This window comes from Euphorbia lathyris, chromosome 10 (assembly GCF_963576675.1).
Source record: "Euphorbia lathyris chromosome 10, ddEupLath1.1, whole genome shotgun sequence".
Taxonomy (NCBI): Eukaryota; Viridiplantae; Streptophyta; class Magnoliopsida; order Malpighiales; family Euphorbiaceae; genus Euphorbia; species Euphorbia lathyris.
Genome location: NC_088919.1, coordinates 70332114 through 70346390, shown reverse-complemented (window position 1 = coordinate 70346390; position 14277 = coordinate 70332114). Strand labels below are relative to the sequence as shown.

The 14277-nt window shown below is 32.7% G+C and overlaps 1 protein-coding gene across 1 annotated transcript; it reads right to left on the bottom strand.

Moving 5' to 3' along the window:
* Window positions 1-6277: 6277 nt before the first annotated feature.
* On the bottom strand, window positions 6278-13226 carry LOC136209992 (uncharacterized). The gene is made up of 7 exons (XM_066001649.1): window positions 13192-13226; window positions 12453-12604; window positions 10640-10770; window positions 9074-9279; window positions 8118-8324; window positions 7894-7974; window positions 6278-6512 (listed from the first exon to the last, which is right to left on the bottom strand). The coding sequence occupies exons 1-7, from the start codon at window positions 13224-13226 to the stop codon at window positions 6278-6280; spliced, it is 1047 nt and encodes a 348-aa protein (XP_065857721.1).
* Window positions 13227-14277: the final 1051 nt, after the last annotated feature.

Genomic DNA, 14277 nt, shown 5'->3' with positions numbered 1-14277 from the left:
TAATCTGAAATTTACAACGGCATGCTTTAGTTTTACTTTTCCTAATTGCAGGATCTTCATCAATTTTCACAACACCTCTATATCGTTCACCCCGTGAACATCACAACAGCTTCTGTTTTCCCCCATGTTTGTGCGAAGATATTACAATCTCAAACCCATTCTGAATAGCTATCTTTTTTGCCCAATCAATAGCATCCTGACTTGAGGGGAAAACGGTATCCGTTATGAAACGCGAACTATAATCAATGTTATCGGGGTTCCAATCTTCTATCGGTACCTGAATATACGAAAAATTGACATTAAAATTAAAAAAAAATACTTCGGGGCTATTTCTCTCGTGCAAAAATAGTTCGGGGCAATTTCTGCCCATTTTTGCCTGAACGGCCAGGCTGCCCGTTTCACCATAGGTGGAAACGGGCAGCGCGTACTGCTCGTTCCATGGGTGGAGCGGGTGGCGCATACCACCCGTTCCATGGGTGGAGCGGGTGGCGCATACCACCCGTTCCGTAGGCCGAACGGGTAGTTCATCCGTTCGGCCTAGGGAACGGGTGGTATGCGCCACCCGCCCAGGCAAAAACCAAAAAAAAAAAAATTCGAAAATACCTAAATAACGTTTTTAATAATCGTAATATTACCTCGTGTTCGAACTCATTATCTTCGGGAATGCTTTGATCCATTTTTGTCAAATCCGGGATTTGTGCTCGGGAGAGAAAAGTAGAGAGAGTTTTTAAGGTTTTGGAAAAAAAAAATGAGAAGGGCAATATGGTCAAAAGGGTGCGGTGAACCGGAATTTAAGGGCGGTATATAGCAATACCCATCTAAATTATTAAACTAATCTTGTTTTAAATGAAGTTTGATGTTGCTTAAAAAATATAAGTTTGGTGTGAGTTAACTTTTTACTTCCATTAGCCTCTAAACTTGAAATTGAGGAGTTAATTTTCTCTTTTCTTTTTCTAAATTACATTGGATTATAGAACAATTATATGAATATGATTTTTAATTATCTCTCATTTATGAGAAAATAATATATATATATATATATATATATGGGTTAAAGTGCAAAAATACCCCTAACGTTTTGGGTAAGGAGCAATTTTAACCTTAACGTCTGAAATGGTGCAATTTGACCCCCTGTCGTTGGTAGCCAAGAGCAATTTTACCCCTAACGTTGATAATTTGGGTCAATTTTACCCTTATTGTAAATACAAATATTTTTGTTCCTTATTATGCACCAATTGCATATCAATTCGTTCTAAAAAAAGATTTCATGTTTTTTTATAATTTAATAATATAGAATTAGAAATTAATATTGGTAAATTCGGTGAATTTTTTGAATTTTTTTTTGTCCAATTTGCACAAAAGACAGTATATTATTTATTTTATTTTTTAATTTTTTTTTTCACATCCCAACATATGTTTGTGATTTGTTACTGATAAAATGACGAACGTGTGAAGTGTAAATGACAAGATTCATGACCGAGAAGGCAGTTTGATGAATTATTTCTCAAATTGACCAAATTTATCAATGTTAGAGATAAAATTGCTATTGGCTTCCAACGTTAGGGGTAAAATTGCTCCTGGTCTAAAACGTTAGGGGTATTTTTACACCTTAATCTTATATATATATATATATATTTATTAACTTTATATCTTTTAAAAATGGTAGGCCTTTAGTTTATGAGCCATTTAGTATGTTATTCACACATATGATAAGTGCAGGAAGGATTGTAACTTCTTGTATTATTTCACAATAAGAGTATTTATACAAGTCGGACTCCTAAACCCCAAAATACACTTTTCATACAAGTTAGACTCGTACACCCCACAATACACTATTAATACAATATATTAACATAATTATATATACTATACTATATTACCCTTTTGTAAGTTGAGTCGGGGAAGCACAAAGGCTCAACTTGGAACACAACATTCGAAATCTATATTTACAAAGGGGTTTAGTTAGATTACGGTCCACTAGTACCGTAGTTGGAATGTATTGCAATTTTATTAGCAACTTCTTAGAGACCCGATCTCCAACAAAGAAGAAATCCATTTCAATGTGCTTACTTCGATAGTAAAAAATAAGATAAAGTGTGAGACAGGTAGCCAATAAATTGTCACAAAGTAAGTGTGGAGGATCGAGCCATGTTATTTCTTCGAACTCCAAGAAATCAAGGAATGACCCAAGTTTTTTTAATAAAAAAATTGGGACATGATCAGGAACAAGAGCCGGACATCCCAGCCAGGCTGGCACCCCGACCTTTGCGCCGATCAACCCGATATTATTAAAAAATAAAGAATAGAACAGAGGAAAAGTTAGGAAGAGCGTAAATACGTCACATTACAAATGTCATAATAAATAAAAGCATTACAAAAAGCAGGGGTCGAAGGCCACCAGATAAGACCGTCAGAAGATGCACCGTGTCTAGCTAAAGCGTCTGCGGCGCGGTTACCTTCAATGTATATATGTGAGATAGTGACAGACATTAGCGAACAGAGATGCAAACAGTTAAGCCAGGCTTGGCGGATTGACCACGGGAATGACCCAAGTTAATAGCATAACTTGTGGTAGATTTCATGTCATCAAGGTTATCGCCCAATCAGCATCTTTGAAACCATGAAGCTATAATGGAGAGTGCTTGTGAAAAAATATGCCTTGATCTCTAGAATGCTAAAGATATTTAAGAACGCATTTAACACCTTGTCAATGTATGGAGGTAAGGGCATGCATGAATTGAGCAAGTTTATTAACTGCAAAACAGATGCTGGGGCGAGTGAAAGACAGATACTGAAGGCCTCCAACAATGCTCATATACAGTGTGGGACCAGAGAAGGCAAACCCTATAACTCCGTTTGAAATCGTTCCTTACGGGGTGTTTGTTAGAAGGGATATAGGAGGTGGGATATGAATAAAAAACACGAGATAAATTATCCCGTGTTTGTTTGGGAGATAGAAGAGAGAGACGGATGAGGGATAAACTTCTTATCCCTCAAATCCTATACCCAAGAGGAGGTGGTAAAAGGAGGTGGGATAAGCTCCTACGATTTTAATAGGATGGAAAAGTCCATCTTATCCCTCAAATTAATGTTATGTAGTTTAAATAAGGTTAAAATAGTAAAATGTATTATGTTATCCCCATCCCTATCCCACATACCAAACATTGAATAATAATTTTCGACTAACATATTTTTATCCTTATCCCAACCATTTATCCTTGTCCCTATCCCAACCTTTATCCCTATCTCTATCCCAATAGAATACCAAACGCCCCGTTAATGCACAAAGGATTAGAGATTCCATTGCATCGAGACATTTTCGACTTCTCAAGTAACTCAATTATATACTTGGATTGATTTAGAAGAAGACCATTTGGAGACTAATGTGCCTCTACACCCAAAAAAATAATACAATTTGTCAAGATCATAAAGAGAAAAGGCCTTTTGTAACTGAATTGTTAGGGACTTTAAGAAAGCAGTGTTACAGCTCATTATTAGAATATCATCAACACATAGCAGAAGATTAACACCTTGTTGATTTTTATTTGGTTCTTTTTAACCTACTAAAATATTTATAATTTATATTTATTAAATTTAAATTTATAAAAAGAAGGGTTAAGGTGTAAAAATACCCCTAACGTTTTAGGCTAGGAGCAATTTTACCCCTAACGTCTAAAATGATGCAATGTTACCCCTAACATTGGAAGCCAGGAGCAATTTTACCCCTAACGTTAATAAATTAGGTCAATTTGAGAAATAATTCATCAAATTGTCTTTTCGGTCATGAATCTTGTCATCTACACTTCATACGTGTCACATTTTATCAGTAACAAATCACAAACATACGTTGGGATATGAAAAAATATAAAAAAAATATAGTCTTTTTGTACGAATTAGACAAAAAAAATTACCGAATTTATAAATATTAATCTCAAATTCTATTATTAAATTATAAAAAACATGAAATCATTTTTTTAGAACGATGCAATTGGTGCAAAATAAGGAACAAAAATATCTGTGTTTTATAATAGTGTCTGAAATTGACCCAATTTATTAACGTTAGGGGTAAAATTGCTCTTGGCTTCCAACGTTAGGGGTAAAATTGCACAATTTTAGACGTTAGGGGTAAAATTGCTCCTAACAAAAAACGTTAGAGGTATTTTTGCACCTTCACCCTAAAAAGAAGAGAGATAAAACTAGACCTAGACGCTCTAAAATACTTGAACTGCTATGGTCTGAGACAGTTATCCTTTATCATATGGACGTGTTCATTAACGTGACGTACTAATCTATTTTCCTATCATTAGTTCCAAATAAAAAATATTTTAAATTTGGGACAAATATTTTCACCAAGTGTCTTGCACGGACTAGGTTTCGATTGATTAGGGACAAATTGTTTTTTTAATAAATAATTTGTTACAGAAGGAATTTTTTAGTCACTATTCCTTTTCGAGACCTTGAATTAAACCTCTACAATAAGGTGTCGGGGGCGTTCCCCGATGTTACGCAAGTAGAATACAAAAAGAATTTTTTTAGTCACTATTCCTTTTCGAGATCTTGAATTAAGCCTTTATAACAAGGCGTCGGGGGCGTTCCCTGATGTTACGCAAGTAGAATACTATTAGGAGGCATTCTCTCATAGGGTTTTTAGCGAAGCTAGTATATATTGTATGCCATGCTTTATGAATTAATAAAGAGTTATTATGTTAATCTCATAGCACGACAGACCAAAAATCTAACTCATGCGTATATCTATTCAAGGGTAATCATAGGCTATGAAAGGAGATAATGGTCCTATTTAGTAAAGAGGTTTTTGGGGGTAAAATTAGATGTTTGAACTACTTTAGAGGTTTTGACTTGTTAAACCTCTAATGGTGGTGTTTGGTGAAGAGTGGTTTGAAAGAGCTTATTGGATCCAAAAAGTTAATTTGAAAAAACTGGTTTTACGAGCTTTTTCAATTAGATTATTGATCAATCTCTTTAGAAAGAAATTTTTACCCCTAATTACTTCACTTTAACCCCAAATAAAATATGGTTCATTTCAAATAAAACCTTATGGTTTCACATTTTTTTTTGTAGATCGGTACTTGTGGTTGGTAAAATTTTCATTTTTCCAAATTTGACCAATAACGATTTTAAAATAAAAAATTTCAAGAATTAAATTATATTTTAAGCAACTTTAATTCTTGAAATTTGAGGTCATTTAAGTATTGTTTTTTACGAAAAAGAAAACTCCAAAAATAATGATTTTGAAAAATAAAAATGTGGTTCCGTAGTAAATATGACACTAAACAACGTTAATTCTTGAAAATTTTCATTTGAGGTTGTTATCGATCAAACCCTTTTCAATAAACATCCTCAAGAGCCACTCAAAATTCGGATTTCGAGTTGGAACAATGAAAATTCTCCCAATCACAGGTACTCATCTGTAAAAAAAATATGAAACTACGCGGCATTTATTTGAAATTAACCCAATAAAATATAGTCATAAAATATCAATGTCCTTATTTATCATTTTACACAAACAGCTAGTAACAATCAGCTAAGTTTTACCAAACAAGTTTACACAATCAGCTAGTCAAATCAACTAACCAAAAAGGTAATCAGCTAACAACTATTTGCCAAACAGAGCCATTAGTAGAGTCGAAAGCCTTAAGAGTCCAAGCATCAACAATAATAATCAGTACTTGTAGTTGGTAAAATTTTCATTTTTCCAAATTTGACCGATAACGATCTCAAAATAAAAAAATTCAAGAATTAAATTATATTTTAAACAACTTTAATTCTTCAAGTTTGAGGTCATTTAAGTATTGTTTTTTATGAAAGAGAAAACTCCAAAAATAATGATTTTGAAAAATAAAAATGTGGTTTCATAGTAAATATGATACTAAACAACTTTGATTTTTGAAAATTTTCATTCGAGATTGTTATCAATCAAATTTGGAACAATGAAAATTCTGTCTTTGGGAATAGATAGATTTTCTTTAGGACCTATTTTACTCACAGGATTTATCACCACTTTAGCTACTTTAGCGGCTTGGTACCCATCTGTAAAAAATGTGAAACTACGCGACATTTATTTGAAATTAACCCAATAAAATATAGTCATGAAATATTAATGTCATTATTTGACATTTTACACAAACAGTTATTAGCAGTCAGTTAAGCTTTACGAAACAAGTTTACACAATTAGCTAGTCAAATCAACTAACTAAAAAGGTAATCAGCTAACAGCTATTATTTGCGGAACAGGAGGCCATTGGTGGAGTCGAAAGCCTTAGGAGTCCAAGCACCAGCAATAATAATCAGACCTAGAAATTGCAAGCATATCATCTGGGCTCATCCTTTCAAGTTCAGTTTGCCTCCATGAAGCAAAGTTATTTCTGTTTTGTGGATCAGAAGAAAGAGGGTAATCTTGTGCTGAATGTTTTTTATTTCTCATTCTCATGTAAAGCCTCATTGCTGCTACACAATCCTCGTAAGGGTCTTGAATTCCTGTTTGAATATCGTAACTGCATGTACCCTTTTCAACTTAGCAATTCATGTATTATAAAAAAAAAACAATATATATTAAAGAGATAATGTGCAAAAATATCTTTAACGTTTATAGTCAGGAGAAGTTAAGTCTGTTTCAATACAAATATTTTGTTATTTCTTCTGCACCAATTGCATATCAGTTGTTCTATAAAAAAGACTTCATATTTTTTTTGGGGTAATTAATTTATTAGTCCTTGTATTTTGACGAAATATACTGTTTAGTCCTTGTATTTTAAAAAACACATGGTAAGGTCCCTAACCTTTTTCTCATTGAACTGTTTAGTCCTTTTGTCTGTTTGTTAGATTTTTTTACCGTTTATGAATTTGGAAATGACTAAATTACCCTTTACTATTTACCTTCAAATTTCAGAAGAGGAAATCCAATTTAGAAGAAGAAACTTTTTGTATGGACAATAAGAAAAAGAACAGACCCAATGCTTACGAATTTGAACGATTAAGAAGAAAATCACTCAAAGTTGATTTCAGATGCAGTAGAGTTTAAAGGAAAGGAAAATAAAGGAAAAGAAGAACGTAAATCCAAATTGACTAACAGAATCTTCATGAGAATCTAACGGCAGGGACTAAACAGTTCACCGAGAAAAACGTTAGGGACTAAACAGTTCATTGAGAAAAAGGTTAGAGACTTTACCGTGTGTTTTTTAAAATACAGGGGCTAAACAGTGTATTTTGTCAAAATATAGGTACTAATAAATTAATTACCCTTTTTTTTACAATCTAATAATAGAATTTGAGATTAATATTTATAAATTCTGTAAAATATTAGAATTTTTTTTTGTCCAACTCGTACAAAAGACAATACTCCCTACATTCCCTTATATAAGTCATTGGGCATTTCACACAATTTAAGAAACATATTGGTTAACTAAAAGAAATTCTCTCACATGTCACTATTGGGGAATAAGGATTTAAATGTTAAAAAACACATGTACCAATATAAAAAAATTTAATATTTGGACCAAAAAACTAAACTAAAAGTTCTTGGAATCCTAGGACTTATATTTGGAAAAAAAAAACTAATGTGCTAGAATGATCTATATAAGGGAATGAAGGGAGTATATATTTTAAATTTGTTAATTTTATCCATGTCTAATTAATCATATGTTTGTGATCTATTAGTAACGAGTGATAAAATGATGCACGTGTGAAGTAAAGTTGACAAGATTCATGAATTATTTTTTAAATTGACCCAACTTATCAACATTAGGGTAAAATCATTATTGGCTATCAACATTAAGGGTAAAATTAAACAATTTTAGACGTTAATGGTAAAAAATGTCATGGTTATAAACGTTATGAGTATTTTTTGCACATTATCCCTATATTAAAATTATGTACCCTAGGTAGGCCTGTGTTAGGTACTTGAGCGAGTTGCTGAGCTTGCTTGTCTTCATCAATGGGGGATATTTTGCAGTATCCCTGTATTATATATATATATATATATATATATATATAGAGCATTAATTTGGTCTTAAAGCAAATTATGATATACAGCAAACCGTAACAACAAACAGCAAATAGCAATAACAAACAACATGTAAACCAAACAGATTCTAAATTACCTGATCATGAGTAAAGGATATTCAAGTTGCAAACGATCAAGATCATGATCCAAACCATGACCCGCGATGATTCTTCCCCGACCTCCTTTGGGTCGAAGTTTCCACAAAGCTTCCCCATTACACAAGAAACTTTGAATCTTTGATTGAACCTGCCTAAGTGGCATTGCATCCCTTAAGTATTCGGGTCTAATGCCCGTGCTTTCATACCTAGCAAAATATTCATCACAAAAATTTAGTAAAACACATAACAAATTCACAGATAAATTAAATCAATGGTACCTGAACTTTACCCTAATTCACACTTTGATGTCTATATTTTATTTTGTCCAAAAAATATACCTAAACTAACGATGCCCGGACAATTTATTACGTTTTACTGGTCATTTTGACGAGTAAATTGCAACAATGGTACATAAACTTTATTCTAATCCACACTTTGGTACCTAATAAATTTCATTCTGTCAAAAAAAAAAATACACCTCAAGTAAAGATGACTCGATAATTTAGTATATTTGACCAGTCAATACGAGTTTAACCATTTTAAATTAAAAATTTAGACTCACCATATACTTAATTAACATATACAATACTACCCTTTAGCTCTACATATATATTAAAGGGCAGTATTATGATCTTATATTAATTGAGTGTATTGTAGGTCCTAATTTTGAATTCAAAATGGTCAAACTCGCGTTGATTAGTCACTAACCGGTCAAATGTACTAAATTATCCAGTCACCTTCACTTGAGTTATATTTTTAGGACAAAAAAATCTAGGTATCAAAATGTGAATTAGGATAAAATTCAGGTACCATTGATGTAATTTACTTATCAATCTTGCATTGATCGGTAAAATTTACTAAATTGTTCGGTCATCATTACTTCGAATATATTTTTAGAACTAAATGTAATCTAAATATCAAAGGATAAAGTTAATTTACCTGGATAAATACATACCTATAATTAGTAACAGGAATGGGTGGTTTGACAAAAGTATGGAAAATAATATTTTCATTCTCATCAATCAGACAAACCCTTCCACAAAGATCCAAAGTGCCATCGCTACCTCCTCCCACCATTTTGCAAGCTAAAGCAACTACTTGTGCACCTCTTCCATAACCATTTTCATTATTCAAGTTGTCAGAAACGCCTAAATGATATCCCTATATAGTTGATAACAACCCAAATTATTTTAAAATGAGGAATAAAGGAAAATTAATAAAAATAATGGCAATTATTCCTTCTAAAAAAGGGATTTATGCATGATTAATATGAAATTAATGATAATTAATGCAAGATTAATGCAGGTGTGAATATGCAAATAATGAAGAAAAACAAAGGAGTTTCTAGCATTATGCCACGCTACGTGAACCATGACGAGACACGCCATAACAAGATACATCCGATGAGAGCGAGTAATGGAGACCAGCCATTGTTCTCAAGGAGAGCATACATACGCCTCGACGATTCTAAGAATACCAAAAGGCGCACTTATAACCATCCATTAATGAGAATAAATACAATTAAATGACTCATTAAGGGGAATAAAGACTCGACTGTTCAAATACCCTAACTCTGAGGTATTTAAGGATAAATGCTAAGATTAATGGAGAATTGATAGTAGGGATGTAAACGGGGCGGTGTAAAGAATGCATTTCTCATTCCCGTCCCCGACTAGTTGGGGATTCACCATCCCCATCCCCGCGAGCTAAACGAGGACAAACTGATCCCCATCCCCGTCCCGCGGGGATCCCATTCTCCGTTTACAAATGTTCCAAAAATGTTATCCACATTCCCCATTCATCACAGGAAATCAGCATTTATGTTTAAAAAATCAGTAAAGACAAAAAAGTTTAAGAAACAATGACTAATAATACCAAGTATTAATAACCATTCTCAAATTTTTCAAATAAAAAAAACTAAAAATTGAAAGCAATCCATCACCTAATTAAAATGTACTTAAATCATCCAAAAAAAATCAATTATCACGGGGAGTAATTGGGGATCCTCATAGGGACAGGGATCCCCCGTGCGGTGGGGATACCTTTTCCCATCCCCCCATTCCCGTCACGGGGGACAAAATTATCCCCATCCCCATCCCATTGGGATCCTTATCGGGGATTCCCCATTCTCGTCCAAGCGGGTCACCAATGGAGATGAGGAATCTCTGCCTCATTTGCATCCGTAATTGATAGCAATTAAAGATGAGTAATGACGTGACTCTTCACCTACTCCTCCATTAATGTTGAAAGTTACACAAATCTATATAAAATATCAGCTTCCTGGGATCAAAAGCATGCATTCTGATTCTCTACTTTTGTGCTTATACAGTTTATTCTTAGAAATATTAGTGATTTTGACATCGGAGTGTCACCGGCCGATCCCAATGAAGTTTCACAGGGAAGTGCTCCGATCAAGGATTTTTTCACAACCTCCAACAGTATAAAGTTGATTATTTCACTTAGTTACGAATATTATGTTCAACAAGTTGAAATTTGAGAAGGTAGATTAATGGATCATTACAGCTTTAGGATTTGATAGCTGACATCTATCTTGATGAAACTTGCGAGAAGCAGAGCTATCAAGAATAGTTAAGCAAAACTTGCATCCGCGAAGATTGAAAATGTTCCTGCATTCTTGCTTAGGCAATGGTCCTGCACATGTAATATATATAGGAGTATAATTAATTACAGTATGTACCTTCACCATTAATTAACAAACCTCATAGTATTACATATATATGGGTTAATTATATATAAATGTTCTGTGATTTCACCGATTTGTAGATGAGTATCTGTAGTAATTTTTTTTACAAATGCAATTCTGTGGTTTGTAAAATTTTGAATTTGGATTCACTTTGTCAGAATTTGACCGATAACGACTTCGAAACGAAAATTTTCAAGAGTTAAATGATATTTTAAGCAACATTAATTCTTCAAATTTTTAGATTTGAGGTCATTTAGGTGTTGTTTTTTTTATGAGAGAGAAAATTAATGTTTAGAGAGAAAACTCCAAAAATCATGATTTTGAAAAATTAAAAATATGGTTCGATAGTAAATATGACACTAAACATTTTTAATTCTTGAAAATTTTCATTTTGAGGTAGTTATCAGCCAAATTTAGCAAAGTAAAACAACATGAAAATTTTGCAAACACATGATTCTGTTTGAAAAAAAAAAATATCACAGGTACAATCTGCAAATTACCGATACCACAACATGTGTATATATAATTAATCATATATATATATATGAAACATTAACTACAAGGTTTCACCAAGCTTAATATTGCTTCCAGAACTTAATACATCATCTGCTTACTGAACTTGTCCAAAAAGTTTAATTGGTCTTTTGAATTTTCAAATTGTTTTGATAGCTCCATCGATTTGTATAAAATGCTCAGATAACCCCTCAACTTGGTAAAAAGCAATCAATTAATAACTCGGTTGCAAAAAAGTAAGTTACATGCGGAATGTGTGTTGCGCGCAGATTAGAAAAGTAAAACAATTAAGGTTGGGGTATCTGGTTCTAAAGTTTTAGAATTGAGCAATTAAGAACTTAATTTTTTTAATATGTTTTAATCCATTCCGCTGAATTATGTACTAACATTTTAACGTGCGTGCAATGCATCTTTCGCATACAACTTACTTTTTTTTTTTTTGCAGATGAATGATTAATTGATTATATTTTACACAAGTTGAAGGGGTAATCTGAACATTTTATGCACGTTGAAGAGGCTATCAAGATACTTTAAAAGTTCACGATATATATATATGACAAAACACACTGTTTAGTCCCTGTATTTTCAAAAACACATGGTAAGGTCCTTAACCTTTTTCTCAGTGAACTGTTTAGTCCTTCCGTCTGTTTGTTAAATTTTTTACTGTTTATGACTTCGGAAATGACTAAATTACCCTTTACTATTTACCTTCAAACTTCAGAAGAGGAAATCCAATTTAGAAGAAGAAGCTATTTGTATGGAGAACAAGAAAAAGAACAGATCCAATACTTACGAATTTGAACGATTAAGAAGAAAATCAAGAAGAAAAACACTCAAAATTGATTTCAGATGCATTAGAGTTTAAAAGAAAGGAAAATAAAGGAAAAGAAGAACGCAAATCCAAATTGACTAACAGAATCTTCATGAGAGTCTAACCGCACGGACTAAACAGTTCACCGAGAAAAACGTTACGGACTAAACAGTTTACCGAGAAAAACATTAGGGACTTTACCGTGTGTTTTTGAAAATATAAGGACTAAACAGTGTGTTTTGTCAAAATATAGGGACTAATAAATTAATTACCTTGTATATGAGGAAGTAATTAAATAAATATTACCTATAAGATGTTCCCTGAGGGACTCAAAGGATCTACAATGTTTTCTACAGACCCCACAAATGGGTTCATGAACTGAGTGATAAGAGATTCTCATGTGCTCCACTAGATGCTCCATTTTGTTGAATTGCCTGTAGCATGCTGCACACTTGTTCCTGCTACTTCCAATAATATTCATTTAGCCATTTATATTCTATCTCTATCCTAATTAATTAAAGAGGCTACTGATAATTGGCATTAATGAAACTCATCAAATACTTATTAAGAAAAACAATTAATTTTAACTAAAAACTTTATTACTCTTGTTAATTGCATTCAAAAATCCATTTTTTGATTTAAGCTTATTAGGACCAACATGTCTAATAATAGTTTTGAAGGATGACTCTTGGGGTAAATTACACGCATGACCACTAAACTTTATCTAATTTTAATATTATAGTCAGTGAATTTAAATTTTTAACACCATGGCTATTGAACTTTACACTTTTTTCCATCGGTGGCCACTCAACTTTAACTAACTTCTCAAAATGACCGTTAGCGACCTCAAAATAAAAATATTCAAGAATTAAAGTTGTTTAGAACGTCATTTACCATTAAACCACATTTTTTTATTTTCCAAAATCACATTTTTTGGAGTTTTCTCTTTTTAAAAATTCACTCAAATAATACATAAACGACCTTAAAACGAAAATTTTCAAGAATTAAAGTTAAGAGTATATGGAAAGAGAAATTAATAAAAGACCTTGCATTCTCAGAAGACTCGTATCTAGAATCCATAGTATCTGTGATAATTTCTGAAAGTAGCCAATATGTATTTTGAAGAAGGAAAAGATGGATGACTTGCATTTATATAAATGGAAGAAAAAGAATCTCTTTGAAGTTGATGGAAGAGACCATATGTTACCTGGACTTTATTTCACAAGGGTCAACCTAATTTCAATAATTCATTCCAATCCTAATTATTTGGGTCCACTTCTCAACTCCCTTCTCAACTCCCTTCATTCTTTCTAGGTGAATAATTTATTAGTTGCTGTTTAGTGATCGTATTTCAAAAAAAAAAAACATTGTAAAATTCTTATCTTTTATTAATATTAATCATTTGATCCGTTTTTCAGTTTTTTTTAGACTTTTAATCGAACATATTTTAACTTTCAAGAGAGCCATATTACGATTTATTTTGTCTGTCTATTTATACCAAATATAACAGTTAAAAATCTAAACAAATTAGACAGAGGGATCAAAGAGTTAATATTGACAAAAGATAAAAATCTTATAATATGTTTTTCAAAATAGAGACACTAAACAAGGTGAATAATTCATAAGGGTCAACCTAACTTCAATAATTCATTCACATCCTAATTGTTTGGGTCCACTCCTCAACTCCCTTCATTCTTCGTAGGTAGGGCTGTCAATTAGTTGGGGATTCCTCATCCCCGTTGGGGATAGAGAATCCCCGTTTGTGATCCCCATGGGGCGGGGATGGTTTTTATTTTATCTCCGATAGTCGGGGCCGGAGCGGGTATGGTTACAAGTGTTCCATCCCTGTCCCCGTCCCCATCCCCGTCCCCGAATGTCCCTAACGGGGATCCCCGACTAAATACCCAAATATCAAAAAAAAAAAAAACTAAAAAAATATATATGTGATTTAGATAAACTAAAAAAAATAAACTAAAAAGATTGAGTTGTAACCTGGTTGTTTTAAAACGGAATATATTCTAAAAATAAATTAAGATAGATTAAGTAAGAGCTCTTAGATTGGTTTAGAAATTATAAAATAAAAAAATTAAAAGCTAATAAGTAATGCATGCACCGGGGATAGAGATTCCCC

What these genes read in the sequence shown, in the direction of transcription:
- LOC136209992 (XM_066001649.1), bottom strand. Translation starts at nt 13,226, where the DNA reads ATGGATTCTAGATACGAGTCTTCTGAGAATGCAAG. An exon ending in GAGTCTTCTGAGAATGCAAG is followed by an intron (nt 12,605 to 13,191) that starts GTCTTTTATTAA and finishes TGGAAGTAGCAG; the next exon opens with GAACAAGTGTGCAGCATGCT. An exon ending in ATTCCTGTTACTAATTATAG is followed by an intron (nt 8,325 to 9,073) that starts GTATGTATTTAT and finishes ATATTTTGCTAG; the next exon opens with GTATGAAAGCACGGGCATTA.